The sequence below is a fragment of the Caretta caretta genome, chromosome 9, assembly GCF_965140235.1.
Source record: "Caretta caretta isolate rCarCar2 chromosome 9, rCarCar1.hap1, whole genome shotgun sequence".
Lineage (NCBI taxonomy): Eukaryota > Metazoa > Chordata > Testudines > Cheloniidae > Caretta > Caretta caretta.
This window is the reverse complement of record NC_134214.1, coordinates 37,667,210-37,686,589: the sequence shown is the minus strand read 5'-3', so window position 1 is coordinate 37,686,589 and position 19,380 is coordinate 37,667,210. Positions and strand designations below refer to the sequence as shown.

At 38.7% G+C, this 19,380-nt stretch overlaps 1 protein-coding gene across 7 annotated transcripts in view; it reads right to left on the bottom strand.

Annotated features, from left to right (window-relative positions):
* FARSB (phenylalanyl-tRNA synthetase subunit beta) overlaps positions 1-19,380 on the bottom strand; it is a 51,485-nt gene that overhangs the window by 6,149 nt on the left and 25,956 nt on the right. For 6 of the 7 annotated variants that reach the window (XM_048863487.2, XM_048863486.2, XM_048863489.2 and 3 more), the window contains one exon: positions 15,522-15,674. The exons of the other annotated variant lie outside the window; for it this stretch is intronic. In XM_048863487.2, coding sequence (XP_048719444.1) covers positions 15,522-15,674 — 153 coding nt within the window. The remainder of the gene's footprint in view (positions 1-15,521; positions 15,675-19,380) is intronic. 7 annotated transcript variants of the gene reach the window in all.

Here is a 19,380-nt window from a genome sequence, read left to right as displayed (position 1 = left end):
GTCTAACTAGGAGAAATTCAAAAAGCTTCACTTGCAAATACCAGTTCAAGTGTCTAAAATTCACCTTGAAATCCAGTTAGAGATCTAATTGTCATTGCTGATAGAGACTCCTAACATGTCAGAAGAAGCCAAACAAAGGTGGTAGTGGGGGAAAATCATCTTTTAATATGTCTACATTATAACCAGCAGCTATGACAGGGGTAGGGTGAAATGCAATACAATGCCTTCTGACAAAAAGACTCTAAAGCCAGTAATGTCTTAGGCATACTACATGCAAGCAACAGACAAAAGCCGTATCTTATAGGTGCAAACAAGAATTTAATTTCCAGCACTCAGTGAGGTGGAAATAATGCCTTTAATTAAAGCTTTTGTAGCATCTCCTCAAAATCTATAATTGTCTTTCTGTGTTCAAACAGTAGGGCCACTTTGATTGCTTTGGGGGTAATTCTTTGGCCAGTAATCCAATGAAGAACGTAGTCTTTAGCACATTTTCTGGCTAATTGACCTTCAAAAGGCTTGGTGAGCTCTCTATGCTCTTCGTTGTCAAACACCTTGCACAGTTTCTTTTCTCTGCCCATTCCTGGCCCCTCCCTCCTTTAAAAGAGATTAAGGTAATATTATAGGCCTAGAGTTAGGATAAGCTTTAGAACATACCAATTCATTCCTATAATTTGAGGGAACTTCGGAAGTCGAAGCTTAAGAGGGTAACTGAGTGGACCTTGAATTCTAAAAACAGCAGAGCTGTGTTATTGAGCATGTGGCTTCTAAAGTCTTTCATCTTAATTCCCATTCCCACTGGTTACTTTATCTGCCCATTCACTTCCTTATCCTGGATTCTTCTTTTTAAGTGTCTCACCTGCTCTCTATATTTGCAGATTTTCTTTGAATCATGTTCTTCATTTTATACATTTGCTTTTTTTCTTGCAAATATACAAAAAAGTCATGATTCAGTACCTGACAAGTCAACATCTGAAAAGACAAACTGGCATTCCTTGCGCATTCTGTGCAGGCTCAGGCCCCATAAACTTAGACCTACCTATAACAGTCAGTGGAAATAATCTCTCCCCCACTCCAGGGAGAAAATAACTTTCTATATTCATCTCTATTTTGGTTTATTCTAAAAATGGTAGATTTACTAATACTGTATTTCTGATCATCGGTTTAAGACAATACATGATCTATATAACAATACACAATCTATCGGCACAAATTAGCATAGCTGTATGCAGTATAAACTGTATAAATATTAATTAGACTTCAAAATACACTATTCTGCACGACTACATCTTGTCATGATACAATTCAAGGTGTCCAAAAACAGGATCCTAAAATGAAGCTCCCAAATCCTGCCTGACTTTTCAGAAGTATTGAGACTCCAAGAGCTCCCATTAAAGTCAACCCATTGTCACCAACCCCTCTGTCACGGCTAGTGAATACAGTTAATTATTGAGGCCAATGGCAGCTGCTGGGGGGGTCCAATAACTTTAAGCTCCTGGTTTTGAAAAACTTGACCTTTCTCTCGACAAGATGTCTTATTACACAGGATACCCCAAATAACGATTGTATAACCTGGCTAATAGGGCAAACAAATCAGAATGGTCACATTACATGTGTTCCTTTACATGCCTCCCCCCCCTTTTTTTTTTAAAGAGGTAATATTAAATGTAAAAATTTTAGGGGGAGAAAAGGCAAAGCCACAAAAATTACTAAGTTATAATTACTGAAATATCAACACAGTCACCTGCAACGACACACTGATATAACAGATTCACAGCATGTGTTAAATTAAATGTATATTTATCATACTGGTTCTGTTTCATTTTCACAGGTATTAATACAAAAGATTTTGGACGGAAGGTCCATGGCACAGTCAATTATGTACCTGTGTGGTATACTGGATACCCCCCAAAATAGGGCTCACCTTGGAAGTCCTTGAGAGGAGGACAATAAGCCCAGGGACTGCAGAATCCTGGACATACTTGGAATTATCAGCAAACAAATCTTCTGTTCACAATGCAAATTTTAAATAAGAGACTACATTTTTATCAAACTATTTTTGTGTAAAAATATAAGCACTCAGACAAAAGCTAAATCGTTTGTATATGTCACCGGACCCCCAAGATACAGATACAACTCTATAATATATTTCAGAATAGCAGCCGTGTTAGTCTGTATCCGCAAAAAGAAAAAGAGGACTTGTGGCACCTTAGAGACCAACAAATCTATTTGAGCATAAGCTTTCGTGAGCTACAGCTCACTTCATCGGATGCATTCAGTGGAAAATACAGTGGGGAGATTTATATACACAGAGAACATGAAACAATGGGTGTTACCATACACACTGTAAGGAGAGCGATCAGGTAAGGTGAGCTATTACCAGCAGGAGAGCGGGGCGGGGGAGAAGAGGAACCTTTTGTAGTGATAATAAAGGTGGGCTATTTCCAGCAGTTGACAAGAACGTCTGAGGAACAGTGGGGGGAGGGGGGAATAAACATGGGGAAATAGTTTTACTTTGTGTAATGACCCATCCACTCCCAGTCTTTATTCAAGTCTAAGTTAATTGTATCCAGTTTGCAAATTAATTCCAATTCAGCAGTCTCTAGTTGGAGTCTGTTTTTGAAGTTTTGTTGAAGAATTGCCACTTTTAGGTCTGTAATCGAGTGACCAAAGAGACTGAAGAGTTCTCCGACTGGTTTTTGAACGTTATAATTCTTGACGTCTGATTTGTGTCCATTTATTCTTTTACGTAGAGACTGTCCAGTTTGGCCAATGTACATGGCAGAGGGCATTGCTGGAACATGATGGCATATATCACATTGGTAGATGTGCAGGTAAACGAGCCTCTGATAGTGTGGCTGATGTGATTAGGCCCTTTGATGGTGTCCCCTGAATAAATACGTGGACACAGTTGGCAACGGGCTTTGTTGCAAGGATAGGTTCCTGGTGTTAGTGGTTCTGTTGTGTAGTGTGTGGTTGCTGGTGAGTATTTGCTTCAGGTTGGGAGGCTGTCTGTAAGCAAGGACTGGCCTGTCTCCCAAGATCTGAGAGAGTGATGGGTCATCCTTCAGGATAGGTCGTAGATCCTTGATGATGCGTTGGAGAGGTTTTAGTTGGGGGCTGAAGGTGATGGAAATGGCCCACCTTTATTATCACTACAAAAGGTTCCCCTTCTCCCCCGACCCCGGCTCTCCTGCTGGTAATAGCTCACCTTACCTGATCGCTCTCCTTACAGTGTGTATGGTAACACCCATTGTTTCATGTTCTCTGTGTATATAAATCTCCCCACTGTATTTTCCACTGAATGCATCCGATGAAGTGAGCTGTAGCTCACGAAAGCTTATGCTCAAATAGATTTGTTGGTCTCTAAGGTGCCACAAGTCCTTCTTTTCTTTTTATAATATATTTGTAAGTCATATTTAGATAAAATAGAAGCTTATACTCATCTTAGAGTATCTCTGTGACTTGTAATGATTTTATTTCTATGGATGTGTCTGCTCTAAAACCCTCCCAGCAGATCTGGGTATATGTTATCGTAATATGTTGGCTGAAATTCTGTTTATTTAGTTCCTGTCCATACTCTGGCTTTTAACAATGCCTGAAATAGTTTTCAAACACACTTGCAGTCCACAGTCATAACACTGTTTGGGCCCACAGTTAATGGTTACAAACATGCCAAGGAACCATGTTATTTATATAGGCTCCAAAGCTGTCTCTATACTAGTATTTCTTTTCCTGTTGTACTGGAGCACAAAAGCAACTTCCATCCCATCTACTCCAAACTCTAGTCTAGAATTCTTGCTCATTCTTGCTCCCCCTGTGGCAGTAGTAGTTGGAGTACTAGAATAAACTCTGTGCTGGTATTTTAACTTTGTCATTTGGTAGCTTAGAAATATAACAGACAGGAAACAAAATAGGAGCAGTAAAACAGTGTTGTACATATAGATACAGTACCTCCAATGTAATTGAACATTATCTGTAAAAATAATGTACTCCTACCACTCCCACAAGAGCCTGATTATCTCTGTGAATGTTGAGGATGACTAAGGGAAATGAGTGATTCAGATCACTGATTTCAATGACAGGATTTAATTTATTCTTTGAAAGCAGAACAGAATGAGTGTTTAAATTATATGCCCATGGAAAAATTTATACTGAGTATAGTATATATTGAATACAAATCCTTTGGAGAATTCTCTCACCATTTCTGTATGTTTCTTTAGGAATTCACATGTGCACAGTAAATGCACTAAGCTCACAGCATTTGCTTTGGTGCAGCAGTTAGGAAAAATGGCAGGCCTGGATCAGAATTTACCTGTGTTATATAAGCTAACTTTATGAAGCAGCTACACACCTTTGTCTATTTTTAAGGACCATTCCGAAATCCAGATCTCAGTAATACTATACATGATTAAGTAGTGGTTTCACACTGAAGTACAGTGAAATCTTACATCCTGTCTAACCCAAACGTTAATCTGGCATTATTTATGTCATTGCTCATTTATAAGACAGGAGAATTCCTAACGGCAAACAACCATAAAGACCGGACTTTTTTCAAATGTATAACCATTTAATTTACACTTGAAATGAAATATTTACAGAACCTAAAGTCTTTAACATTGGAAAGCCTAATCCTCCAATTCAATGGCTACCTTTCATCTCCTTTTGAACATCAAAAGGAAGGAAACCCTCCCAAAACATTAAAGTCCTTTGAATCTGACAGACAGACTGGGGAACAAAGTATTATTAAGTCTAATTTTCTAAAGCTCTTTGGAGCAGGGACTGCAATTTATTATATGCTTGTACAGCACCTAGCACAACAGGGCTCCATTAGGTAGACCCAAATATAAATGTTAAACAATAGTAAGTCTAGAGTCAAGTCACAGTCTACATGTGCATCAGAAAGAACTTATTTAAGATGGACAGAAAAATTGTCTATTTTATTTGGATTATTTGATTTCAAGCCCCAGAGTAAGCCATCTTCTTTTGTGATATGTTGACATTACCTGGTTTGAAATTCATAGAACCACTTGTGATTGGACTTTCAAGACTGTCACTTTTCCTGCTATTTAGAAAACAGCTTAGCAAATTAACCTGCAGAATACTATATAATTAAACTGAAGACCTCAGCCATCACTCATCTTTAAGGGGAATTTTTAAGATTATTAGGACTAAGATTTTTAGCTATGTTAAGGATGAAATAAACCATTTTCAACTTGAAAATTCAGTGATTCTAAGTGAACGTAAAGTCAATTCCTCAGTCACAGGAGTCCACATTTCCTACTCTTTACAAAAAAAGCTTGAAGGGAAGATTTTCCTGAAAATTATTCTGTTTTGGGTGTCTACTGCATCCACCTGTGCAAGGAGAACAGAATCCTGAACTCAACACTTGCCAGTTAAGTGCAAGAGAAACATGTGTGTGTTCTAAAGAGAAAGATTTGGAAGGCTCTGCTTAGGTCTGGAATTTTACAGCAATTTCAAGATGAATGATTTTCCTCAGAAATTAATTTTTAAAAAATCTTGTTTGAATGCTAACAACTGTTTAATTGTATGTTGCATTACAAGGAGCCGGACGTTGTGTTTTTTAGCATACTTCAGGCTGATGAGCCCCAAACTTTAAAATCAGAATCTCACAAGACAGATGGCACGCAATGTGTCTCTACACTTCTGTCACAACAGATGCATACGTGGGAAAAGGTCTACACCAGTTCTTAAAAAGTTACACCGAAAAAAAACAAAAACAAAAAACCAGAATAATCGGGGCTAAGTAAAATTAGAACTATTTTAACAAACAGTACTTACATGACTGCTTTTTACATCCACCCATTTTATGGGCTTTTAATTTGGATACATAAAAATGACCATTATTTACATATGTTTTGTAGTAGACCACTGAGGTCTCAGCTGAGATCGGGGAGGGCCCCATTGTATTAGATGATGCACAAAATACATAAGCACAGTCCCTGTATGAAAGAGCTTAAAATGTAAATTGGCAAGACAGACCGGATTGGGGGGAGGGGCACAAAGCAGAGGCACAGAGAGGGGAAGCGTCTTGCATAAGATTACAGCAGGTTAGTGCAAGAGCTGGGATAGAACTGAAGGATGAAATTCTGGCTCTGCTGAAGTCAAAGGGAGTTTCATCATTGACTTAAATGGGGACAGAACTGCACCCCAAGTCTTTGGGATCCCAGTCCAGTGTCCTAGCCACTGGACCATGCTGCCTCCCCAAAGAAAGGAGGCTTGTAATACGATGTTTAACTACTTATATAAATCATCTTGGGGGGGAGGGGGCGACACAAAACAGTTGAAAATACAATATCTGGTCTAGCTATGAAATAGTTTGCAATCTGAGGAGGGAAGGGGCTGAAGGAGGAAGATAGTGACAACCTAATGTTTTAATATGTGAGTCAGGCTGGAGGTTCTAGACTTTTGAGACTAAGGAAGAGACACTACTTATGATGTACAATTAGAAAAAGATAGTCACATTAGGAAAGCAAGGGATTAAACCCAGAAGTCTCCACAATGAAGAAAGAGCAATGAAGCAAAGAACAAAGGGCAGAGAGAAGAAAAACATCTTGAGAGCCAGATCAGAGCTCGGAATATCAGGGTCATAAGGAAGACCTCTTAAGGAAGACCTCTCACATGGAACTGGTAAACAGTGAAATCACTACTGCAATGTATTGAGATGTAAAGGAGAATTTTATATTTTTGAATGTTTCCACCCAGTCATGCAGAAAATCAGATGGGAGCAGGAACAAGGTAATCACCTCACTTATGACAGAAGGAAGGGGGATAGAAAAATATTTTTCAGCTCAAAAGGTGATTTGACAATGAAGCAAAAAACAAACACCTTTCCCACTGACTTTTCACCAGAAGTCCTTGCTCAGATGCTTCCCACTGCCACTCCTGTGCTGGACCATAGAAAGATATTACTAAACAGGCCAATTCAAATGACAGCAATTCAGCTTAAGAGAGGAGCTATCTTGGCACAGTTTCTTCTTCTTCCTTTGCACTTCTTTGTCCCCCCGTCTTTAAAAAAACACACACCCACAACACTCACCCATCCCACCAATGGTATCATGCTCACCTATATCACTTAAGAAGTTGCTGATAGTGTTGTATTTTTAAATTTCCATCAAGCACTTTATTGTTCTGTGCTGGGCTGAGATAAAAACCTTTCTTCCTCTTTCCCCTACCTAACAAAGCTTTCCTTTCTGAGATGAGACCTCTGCAGCCAGACTACTTGGAGAGTATAGGACAAGAACACTCCAATCAAAAACTTTCAGAGGCAGACTAGAAACAAGATAACAGTCTCACTAGCTCCTAGCTCACTAGCTATTGTTTTGGAGTATCTATGACTGGCTGTATAATATAAAGCTACTAAATGCATTATATTTGCATTGGACGGTGCATATTTTTATTAGGTTCTCACACACCGTAAAAGTTTTGAATTTCACAGACAGAATCAAAGTGACTAAAGGCCACAGATAATTTTATAGTGTAGTGGCTTTGAGGCTGTGGTGAGTAGACCACTGCTCTTTCCACAGAGTGTTACAGAGTTTGACATAACTATTGTCATTTTTCAATCCTCAAACATCTGCCAAGCAAGTTGCAAAGCTCCCTATTACTTGCAGTAATCTAGGTCTCTCTTCGAACCTCCAGAGGCTTTTCAAGCCATTAAACAAAACACAAAAACAACTTTCCACACCCAGGGTTGTTGCTTCACATCTTTCTTAGGTGTTTCCTTGGATGTAAATTGAACCCTGATCAGATCTGTAGTACCAAACTGGAGGGATAGTATATATACAGTAGGTCAAATTAACACGACAGCAACCTGCAAAGATTAGAGCAGCTGGGGTATGAAGAAGGAAGTGAAAATTTGGTATTGAAGTGTAAATGTAAAGAGGACATAAATAGATTTTTTAAAACTGTGACAGTAAGCAAGCAGCCGCACCCATCTAATTAAAGTGAGTTTAGTTTTATCTTGTCTTCTTAAAACGGTCCTAATCTTACTTTTTCATGTAACCAAGCACTCTCGGTGCCACAAGGAAAGTTGCTCAAGAGAATTAGATTGTGAGATTAGCAGGGGCGGTGGTACACAAGACCTCCATCTTAAAAAGTGGCCCACAGATGGAGAAGGTTTGAGAACTAGTGATTTCATGTTAGTAATAATGAAGGTCATCATTATTTGAACACTGTCAAGCTGTGGGTGGTGACCACCTGTTCCCTACCTCATTAATAGAGGACAGACATCTAGTACCCATGACAAGCTTCTTTTTATTCCTTTATGCTGTACTATTTGATAGTCTCAACACTGGAGCTGTACATTTTCCACATGTTAACAGACAAGATGAGCCATCTAAGTAGAAAGGGCATAGTTTATACTAGCAGAGGCATAAACATGATTTATTATGTTTATACCGGCGCTGTAGTAACACCTAGATGTACTGTCAGAAGCCAGGGTCCTTTCTACTAGGCACTGTACATACATACACAAAATGAAAAGACAGTCCCTGCCTCAAAGACCTTGCAGTCATAAGACATAACAGGTAGATACCACCAACAGACAGGGGAACACAATGTAACAATGAGATGATTATGAACAGCAGATTAAGCAGTGGTCACTGCACACAAGTTGTCTAGCTATTGTACATACGAACAATATTTTAGGTTCTTATATGGCCCCCATTGCAGTACAGTAGCATCTGAGCACCCCTCAATCTTTAACATATTTATCCTACAACACATGTGAGAAAGGGAAGTGCGATTACTCCATTTTACAGATTGGGAACTGAGGCATAGGGAGACTAAATGACTTGGTCACGATGACACAGGGAGTCTGTAGCACAGCAGGAAATGGAACCTGGCTCTCTCAAGGCCTAGACTGTACCTAAACCACTGGATCATCCTTCCTCTCTGAAGAGGTTTGTAGGCATCACACTACAGATAGTGGACGGACAGTGTGAATTAAGGTCAACTAAGCTCAAGAGAGTCTTCAGGTCTGTTGCATATTTATTGTAAAAACCAAAACCAAAATGTTCATCACATTCTTAGTTATGGAGAGATAGCTACTTATACCTCTATAATTTCACAGCCAAACCTTATTAGATGAAAAGCTATTACTATGATTTACTGTGTCATTAAAATTTTCTACACTTTACCACACCTTTCATTTAATTAAATGGGGGCAGGTGAAGGAAAGTAATGTAGTCTTTGTAAAGATTAAATGTTATTACACAAGTGGCAATTAGTGACAGAAGCAAAACTAAAGATTTGTAAGTATGTAATTTTTAAGTTGAATCCAAACTGGCTCATTTCCCAGCATATCTACAGTATTAAGCTGTTGCATGCCCTACAAGAATGATTGACATGAACTGAACTCATATTAAAAAGGTCCTGTGAAAGCTGTTAAAGTACACACCAAAAAACAACAACGAGGAGTCCGGTAGCACCTTAAAGACTAACAGATTTATTTGGGCATGAGCTCTCTTGGGTAAAAAACCCAGATTTTTTACCCACGAAAGCTTATGCCCAAATAAACCTGTTAGTCTTTAAGGTGCCACCGGACTCCTTGTTGTTTTTGTGGATACAGACTAACATGGCTACCCCGATATTCGACACCAAAAATAAAAAATCATACAAGTTTCAGAGGGTATAAAAGCAGCGTGTGCTGTGGGCTTGCGCACACACACACACCCAGATTTTAAAAAAAACCTTTTTGTTGAAATAAATACTATTCCCAGACTTTCTGATAAATCTCATTATGAAGGCACGTGGAACTAAAAGTCAAGCAATCTGATTTCTGTTCCTAGCTTTGCTGCTGAGCTTTTCTGTGAGTCTGGGCAAGTCGCTTCACCTCTGTGCCCCACTTACCTATGTGAAAGTTGTAAATAACAATACTTATCTTCTTCAAACAGAGGTTGTTAAGTTTAATTCATTGATGTTTGTCAAATGCTTCAAGAATCAGATAAAAGCCGCTGGAGGGGCACATTAAAAAGGGTTATTTTCCCACACACAAATCTTAAATATTTGCATTTTAATAACACTTAGTAAAGTACCATAGGTGTCCCTGGCAAGTAAATACTTTGAATTTTTAATACTATTGCACCTTGTGTTTGAGGATTTCAAAGCAGAATGTTATGCCGATATTAAAGATAAAAAACCTGTATTTTTAAGTTTCAGGACTCCACTATAGACTAGCATGGGCCGGAGTCCTAGTACAGCATCCTCTTTTACGATACTGGACTCAGCTACCGGAGTGAAGAAAAATAGTTCTCTAGTACACTGGTCCAATAGGAACAAGAGATGACCAAAATTATCGGAAAGAGTTATTTTAAGTTTAAGCAGAGATTACAAGCTTGGATTCACATTACACTACCTTTCAATCCATCTATCTAAATGCCGTTAGTTTCCATTTCAAGACAGTGAAACCCATAACAAAGAGAAATGAATCAGGAATGATGGCATTTCATATCCAGGTTGACTGGATGGCTCTTCTCAGCTCATATCTTTTTGTTACTTCTCCTTGATAGACTGGTTACTCAAAAAGGGTTTAGACTGCTTATTGATTCTTTTTCCCTGATGGCTGTACAGTCCATAAACTTTGATCTTTATATTACTAACTACATGGAACTAGCTAAAATGTCAATAAAAGAATTTTATTTCAAGAAACAGCACTTAAGAGTGAACAGATTAGAGGACCAATACAAAACTCTGCTCTTTTTAACCCATTTAAAGTTTGGTTATAGATGTATGAATTGTTATCTGCTACAAAGGAAGTAAAACATTTTTTCTATGCCAATAGTTATAGGATCCATTAATCTACAGACATGTCAGTATTGTACACTTTCCAAAGTGGGGTAGAACTTCAATTTTCCCCCTTCAAGAATGTATCATTTTAATACTACTACTAGTAGCAAGAAAATATTAACTGGCCATAGCATCCTTTGAGAAACTGAAATCACTAAGTATCAGATATATGTTGAAATCCTTCAACTTAGTCACTTAAAAACAGCCTATTCTGCCAGGCCTCTCACAACGTCTTTTCTTTTCCATTTATTGTACAGCTCAGATTACACTAAAGAGTGGTGTGAAGGCCAGAGGAACATCACAATTTCACCCATATTTTCCAGCATCTGTAATTTTTCCACAGGTGTTGCTACAGGGGCAAAAAGGCTATGACCCTAAGGTCAAGTCAGTGGGCATTTAGGTGTTAGTATAACAGAAGGTGCTTCAATAACCATGGTTTGCACATATGGTAAAAAGAACCGAACAGACACACAGGCACTTCACTTTACTCGATGAATTCAGAAAGGAGGTGAAGCAGCATTGAAGCCTTATGGGAATTATATTTAAACATGCAACAAACTATCTTCTCAGACACTTTCTGAAATGAAATCAGTACTTTATGTTCCAAATTAAGTCAAACCACTGCCATCAGTTAAACAAGGAATACAGAACTATCAGAGGACTAAAACACAAATTAGTTTCAAGATTTGGCTGAAGACTACACAAACAAAAAATGTTTGACTCCTTCCAGCTCAGAAATGGTTTTATATGGTAAACCCATTTTTAAAGTGTACAAATTTTCATGTGGTGTAGCTCCTAAAACTGTTTCCTCCATAAAAATTAAGATTACACATGGTATAATATCCTAATCTAAAACCTCTACGGCAAGGAGCACCAACTCTTTTTTGAATCCTTCAGTGCTCTGCAGTCTTTTAAGATGTTATAGGATATCTGTTTTTCACACAATTGACCTTACTTCATCATTGGCTTGACATTCTATCTCTCATATATGCTTAATTGGCAGGGTGAAAGGCAAGTAAAAAAAACCCAAAAACTTTGACTTCCAACTTTCTCCGCAGTCAAGGACTTTCCAAGTAAGTTAGTGCAGTGACACTGCATTCACTCTAGCACCAGAGCATCAGCCATCTGAACTGTTACCAAGGTTAAATTCCAATGTCAGTAGAAATGCATGGAATCTACAAGTCATTCTAAGAGAGTTTCTGGATCTCTCTTGTAACAGGAAGGAGGGAAGTGTTTTCAAACATACAGAACAGGATTCTACTTATCCACTCCCAAAAGCTACAAAGTGTTTGCAGCCTGTTGTACATGGCAAGTCTTAATCCATTCATTAGGTATCTCCAGAGTAAGCGGATATAGGAGGATTATTATGGGGGTGTTGGAATTATTAAAGGAACCAATATGTCCTGAGACAGAAGGAATACTAAACAGCACTAGTATCAAGAAAATAATTATATATTGTGTAAGAATTCTTTATTGTGATCTTTTTCCTGTTCTTTGTAAGGTGCTCAGACATTATGGTGATGGGTACAGTATAGAATGCATGACATTTAGAAATATTTCTAGCTATAAAACAAACACTTTCGACACGTCTGTTCAATAACAATTTACAGCTAGAATATTCAAAAACAGCCTAAGGGAGTTAGGTGCTCAGCTCCAATGGAAATTCAATAAGAGTTAGGCACCTAACTCCCTGAGGATCCTTTGAAAATACCAGCCTACAAATGGAATTAGAAGTCTTGCTCCTACCCCTGTTGGGAACAAGAACTGGATTGATGGCACAGCCATATGGTCAACCTGAACAATGTACTTTCAGCATTACATTTCACTGGCCAACAGTCAGCTCTTACTATATTTTTCAGTACTTCAGCTAGCAAATCTTTTGAAAATCTGCAAGAATTAAAAGGGCATTACTTAGTAAAATAGAAAAAAGTTACATTAAAAATGTGAGCATGTATATGTTCATCAAGGATAAGTGCTAGGAGACTGCATGTGCTGTTATATTCAGTAAGTTGACAAGCCAGCAACACACAACTAAAAAATCAGCACATACAATAGAACCTCAAAGTTACGAACACCAGAGTTACAAACTGACCAGTCAACCACACATCTCATTTGGAACCGGAAGTATACGACCAGGCAGCAGCAGAGACAAATAAAAAAAGCAAATACAATACAATTTTGTGTTAAACATAAAAATAAAGAGAAAGCAGCATTTTTCTTCTGCATAATACAGCTTTGAAACATTACTAAGTCAATTTTCCATTGTAAACTTTTGAAGGAACAGCAATAATGTTTTGTTCAAGTTATGAACATTTCAGAGTTATGAACAACCTCCATTCCCAAGGTGTTTGTAACTCTGAGGTTCTACTGTATATCTAACAAAGTTGCTTTAGAGCTTTGGACTCAAACATGCTTTCTTATGGACTGTCAAAGATGTTGTGTCAGGGCCATTAGTTACAGTAAATGCAGAGCTAAGACTTCTCCTCAAGCAGGACAGAGGTCATAATTTCTCTCTCACATACTTGTATACTAACGAATGGTGAGTAGACAAAATAGCAGCTGCTATCCCCAGAGTCTTGTTTTTCTCTATCATATTGATTTTGTCATTATTTTAAGAAACAGAATGGATGACCTGCCTGTTCTTGTTCTTTTGTACAGATTCCTGCTTCTTTTCTTTTGGAAGACAGCTAGCCCTTGCTTCAGGAGTAATCTCAAGAACTACCACGATTTTTTTGGTCCCTGGGCCCCTTTAAACCTCCCACAAACACACTCATGCAACAAACCAGAAAAGAGAGTTGGGAGTGGAGATAAATCACCATCATCCTCAAGTAACAATTTTCTGATCGAAAGTTCCACTGTAAATTTCCTAGGCAAGAAATAGAGGAACAAGTAGATTCCAATTCTTGTGGGAAAGAATATACAGCAGGCAGAGATCTCAGTCTATTCTAGGCCTTTTCCTAGCCCAGAAAGTAGTTTAGATAACAAACATGTTTCCAGCATGTTGGAACAAGGGCTGAATATGGGATACCAATCCCCAAAACAACATTGCCCTGGGAATGCTGCAATCCCCACTTTCCCTGAGATATACAGTGCTACCCTTGGGATTTGACCTCTTTCATTCAAAAATTGAGAAAATGTAGCACAAAAATTATCACAAATTTTCAGCATTGAGACAGCCTTGCTGCAAGTTCAAGATGGTTTATGAATTGCTTTGATGCAGATGTACAGGATGAATCTTTCCTCACTTATTTAATTAAACCCCCTTTCCCACATCTGAGTTTTGCAAGTTTGATGGTACCGATTAAGGAGAACTTTACTCAAAACTTTCTCCTTGAAGATATATTTATGAAAGGTTTTGGAGGCTTTCTGGGGTACATTCTCTAATTTTGTCAACCAAGGATTCTCTGTATAGGAATTAAACTGCTCCTTAACAGTGTTAAAAGATAGACAGAAAGATAAAGAAAAAGTAAAAGGGGTTGTAAGGCTGGAGGATTCTGGTAGCTGGGTGGAATCAGAATGAGTAGACAGCTGGGCACTGAGTGTACAGCGCCTCCTTAACACATGGGAGATGAGGTAGGAGAGGAGGGAGGGGAAGAGATGGTTATAGCAGTTAGAAATTGACACAGAATTCTCCATACAATTCATAATTTCTTCCTGAACTGGAAACTTTCTCAAAACTTCTGGAAGCTTTGAAAAACCCTTCCAATGCATGCACCAGAGCCAAGCAACTCAGGAACATTGATCTAGGAATAATATCTGACTTTAGACGGTTCTAGTTCATAACAGATGGAGACTTGCAACTGTGCACCTACCTGAGGGCAACTAAAGACTCCTCAGGAGCCTTGGCCAGTACAGTTCTTGCAGGAAATGCATGGCCAAGGGGCAGCACGGAAGTGGGAGGTCAGGTGCTGGAGCAGAAGCTAGGGGGCTGTGGATGGGCAGCCCTCATATGCCTCGCCTAGAGAGGGTCTCCAGCAATTTTTTTTTTACAGGGGTTACAGCCCAGCCACTTCTGCTGGTGGGCCAGCACACACTCCTCTCTCGCGTGTGCGCACACACACACGAAGAATAAAGAGTAAGTAAGGATTTCATGTCCAGTCCCCTACATGTAACTAACCTGGCATAAAGAAGCATGAGGCCTATTGTATAAATATAACTTATACAGCAGCAGGTTCATTTGTCTAGAAGACAGCACACTTGTGCAGCAGCTCTAGTTCCACAAAAATTAGATAATGTTTCAAGCTAGAATATTAGGAGTAACGAGTCATCTTTTGTCTGTTTCCAGGCACTTCTAGCAATAGGAAAGCAGCAGATACCTGGTGTTAATTAAAACTCATTCAATAAACTGACAGCTAACCCTCAAATTGCTGGATTCACTCATTGTGAAGAGCACATTCCTATACACATGCAGCTTACTCATGTAAGAAATATCCACTGTACTAGGATTCTCTCTTATGTAAAGATCACCACCACAGAAGCTAGCTAAAAATACGGAGACCAAAACAAAAAGTCCAATTTCATTTCCTAATGTGTAAGAGGCAATGAGAATACAAAGTCCCATTTGCCCCATAGTATTTTTCAGCATGCTAACACATATTCAAAACAACTCTTGTACTGTAGTGCCAACAGTTAATGACAATATAAAATTAAATCCACATAGTAATGGGATCATAGGACTCCTTTATAGGTCCCTCTCCATGCTACTGCTCTCCTACCTTCAGCTGCCTTGATTAGATATCCACTCTCTTTGCTTGGTGGCACAGCCAGCAGCTGCATGACTCTATCCAGCAACCCATGGATGACCTCAAACCCGGGGTTCTTGTTGTAGTAAATGGCACAGAGATTCCTCTGGTTCCTTGCACCTACATCTGCAGAGGAAACAAACAGTTGTACTTCTGGGTTTTGTCACGTGTTTATCCTTCCCTTTTGCATCAGTTTTTACAGTTGTGCATGGAAACATCTGTACCCCAGGGAGAAACTGAGAATGCAGAATGGCCTCTCCCACAGACATCCATCCCACACTCTGCGGAGTTGATTATAGGCACTGGCCATGCTTTAACTCATAGGTCTCCCATCATTTGGAAAAATCATGCTGCACAAATTTTAAATACTGTACTTTATTAGGATGGAAATGGAGAAGAAATGTGGTAAGGAGAAATATCTTGCCAAGTAAACAACAGAACTCAGTATATTTCCAACATGTTATTAAAAGGTTAAAGGATTTAAAAAGCAGATTAACCAAAATATGTATATTCAACAAGAATCAACAAGATCCTGATACTTAGAATCTATTATTTTTTAAATTTACAATTTAAGGTTGGTGGCGAAAGATTTATGAACAGGGAGACCCAGCCTTTTACCAGTACAAAACAAGCCCACTTCTGTAAGTAGCCAAATATAATTATACTCTCATGGATGTTTGGGGCTGTGTGTGAAGAGAGATCTTGGTCTAAGTCTAATTCCAAGAAGACAGGTTTCCACATCACAGAAGCCATCCACACAGTTAAAACCTTCCTTGGTAGTCCTAGAAGCATGGAAGATCCAATGAGAGTGCACTGTATTTTCACATCAGCTTTCAGGACAGGATTGAAATACCGGTGGTGGAGCAGAGACGCTACAGTTACGTGTGGTGCACCTGTTTTATGGATATCAGTCTCAGACTGTCAAATCAAACACCTCAAATGTATATTTTAAAAAGCTTCGTAATTTCCAAAATTAATTACCATATATCATGTGTTCACACAAAGCACTAAAAAACTACAGCAGCCTCCCCCTCCCCCCCGCTTAATTTAAATTCATTTTGGTTAGACTATTCATTTCACCAGAATACTTTGTCATTTTCTTGTCACATGGATACATTTTAGACACAAGTGTACTACAGAATCATTATATTCCTGTGCCTCTCCAGACTAGACCATGGCAGTGCACTCTGCTTGGGTCTGTCAAAGGTTACTCAGAAGATTCAACTAATGCAGAATCCTGCTTTTTAATTTTTTGAGAGGAAAAGGATAATACATGCGTTCTTATCTGTCAATTCACTTATGGTGAAATTCAAGGTATAGTTAGTATACCACCATCCTGCTAAGCTGTCTATATCTAGGCTTGGCAGACTTTTTTAAAAAAATATATTTTCAACAGATATCAATGTTTATTTTTAAGCATTTTCCCTATTGTTTTATTGATTGCAATTTTCAGTTATGTAAAATGCACTTTTTAAGCTTTTTTATCTTTATCAATTAAAATTTCCAGTTATGGGAAATTATGGGGGGGATGAACAATATAGGGGACAGAATCATTTAATGACAGCAGATGTGGAGATTCAAAAAGTTAAAGCTTTATAACCGTTAAAATACAAACTGTCAATCTCAAATTTCAAGATATTCTGAGTAAACATCCTTAAATCAAATGAATAACTTCTCACACTGCATCTTCTTTACTTTGTCTGTCTGAAATTTCAATCATCATTGATGGAAATACTTTTTCGTTAATTTCTGTGTGTGTGGTGAAATCAACATTTACCAGCATTTATTAATGAAAATCTAATCCTCCCAAGCCTATCTATAGCCCAGTTCTCAGAAGTCACTTCTCCCCTTATGGTGCACTCAGCAGAAACCCCTTGCCTGGCCGTGCCAAGGGTGGGGCTTGCTGGCTGGCTGTGCCAAAGCTGGCCCTTGCAGAAGTCAGGAAGGGCTCTCTGTGGGCTGGTCTACACTACTGCTTAAGTCGACCTAACTTACGTCCCCTATGGGTGTGAAAAAGACACCCCCCGAGCGACACAAGTTACAGCAACCTAAGTATGTCCACATCAGCTCTAGGTCGACAGGAGACTCTCTCCCACCAATAAAGCTTCAGCCTTTTGCTGAGGTGGAATAATTATGCTGACGGGAGAGCTCTCTCCCGTTGGAATAGCGCATCTTCACCAGATGCGCTACAGAGGTTCATCTGCGCTGCAGTGTAGACTTGCCCTCACTGACAGTCCCTTTCTTCTAGGATAGAATTTGCTCACAACAAAATACCAGCTAGAGCCTGATTATTTGTACAGCACCACACAAGATGTATGGATTTTTTCAGATTGTAGAGAGTCCTCCAACATTTAGCCTACTGATTAGGTTTTGTTCCCCTCCGAGTCCATCTCTTCTCCCTTAAAGTGGGAGAGGAGGGTTGCCTTAATTCTCCTCCTTTTGGAGAAAATATGTTATGAGACATGTTTTTATAAGCCTCCAAAATTAAAGTTACAGTTATTTATGAAGATGACTCATTTTACTGCAAAATATATTTCATGCTTTTCCCCTTGTGCCTTTCATTCAACATCTGTGTGTAGCCAATGGGAAAGATCATGAGATGCTAGAGACTTCAGAGGAATCACGGAACATTAGGATCCGAGCCCATTTTCAAACAAACATGGACAACGGAGTTCTCAATATGAAACAAAGCCTGAAAGAAGAAGAGCAGGTCGGATTACCATAGCTAAAATATTTTTGCACCTGGATGCCTAAAATAGCAGCAGTAGGCAGAACTGTATTCTCTCTCTCATAAGCCCCATCCACTGACCAGACAACTCTGTCCACTTTTCTCCAATGCAGACCTAGCAGCAGTGATTCACATATTTATCATTCTAAATTTGATTAGTGCATACTTTTGTATATTGGGTTGACCCACTCCACTTGCTACGATGGCTGCCATTCAAATGCTAGGTGCATTCTTAAAGAGATTTGGAACGCCAATTTGGAATCCCTGTCAGACAGAATTTGGGTTTGGCCTTCGACTGCTCCAAAAATAATTGGTCAATTCAGCAAATTTGGTCAAATAATGTCCAAAATGTCCAAATATTTTAAACACACTAATTTATTAGAACAGTAACAACAGTAACAAAAAAGACTAAGACTTTATGGTCTCCTGAGGGGTAAGGTAGATACTCATGTCTAATTACAAAAACCAAGTTACTTAACTGAGTTATTTTAACTCAGAAAAATGTAAAATGAAACGAAGTTCTACAAAACGAAAGAATAATTATCTTTTTTTTAGCAATGTTAGATTAGCATTTAAATGTCAATGTTATTCAAGGCTGAAGAGTTACAAAAAAAGAAAAATTAAACAAATAAAAGAAACCCATAGCAACTATAAAAGAAAAAAGTTATTTTTAAATGCAGTTATGCTAGGTAGGCAGCAGGCCAACTCTTCAAGCATCCTGCTTTTCATTATCTTCTTTTTCTTTATCAGCTTCAACTGCTTCATCTATATCTTTGCATTGATAGCTTGGTATACAAATAAAGACATATACAGTGTTTGTCTGGAATCTTCCAGGACAATCAAGATGTTCAACTTTCTGTCAGTTTGCCTTTTTCCCCAACAGATGACATAAATGTATAGCAAAGTTAGTGATTTAAGACATTTGTGTAGGCTTGCTAACACACACTACCATACCACAATCAAAAAGGTAGGCCACTGCCTATATCAGGGCATTCTTGATGGAATGTGTGACAACACTTGACCATGGACAAATAATATGTGGTCAACTGACCAGCCTGCCAAGCCTAGACAGAATACCGGAAGTTCATGTCTCTACACCAGATG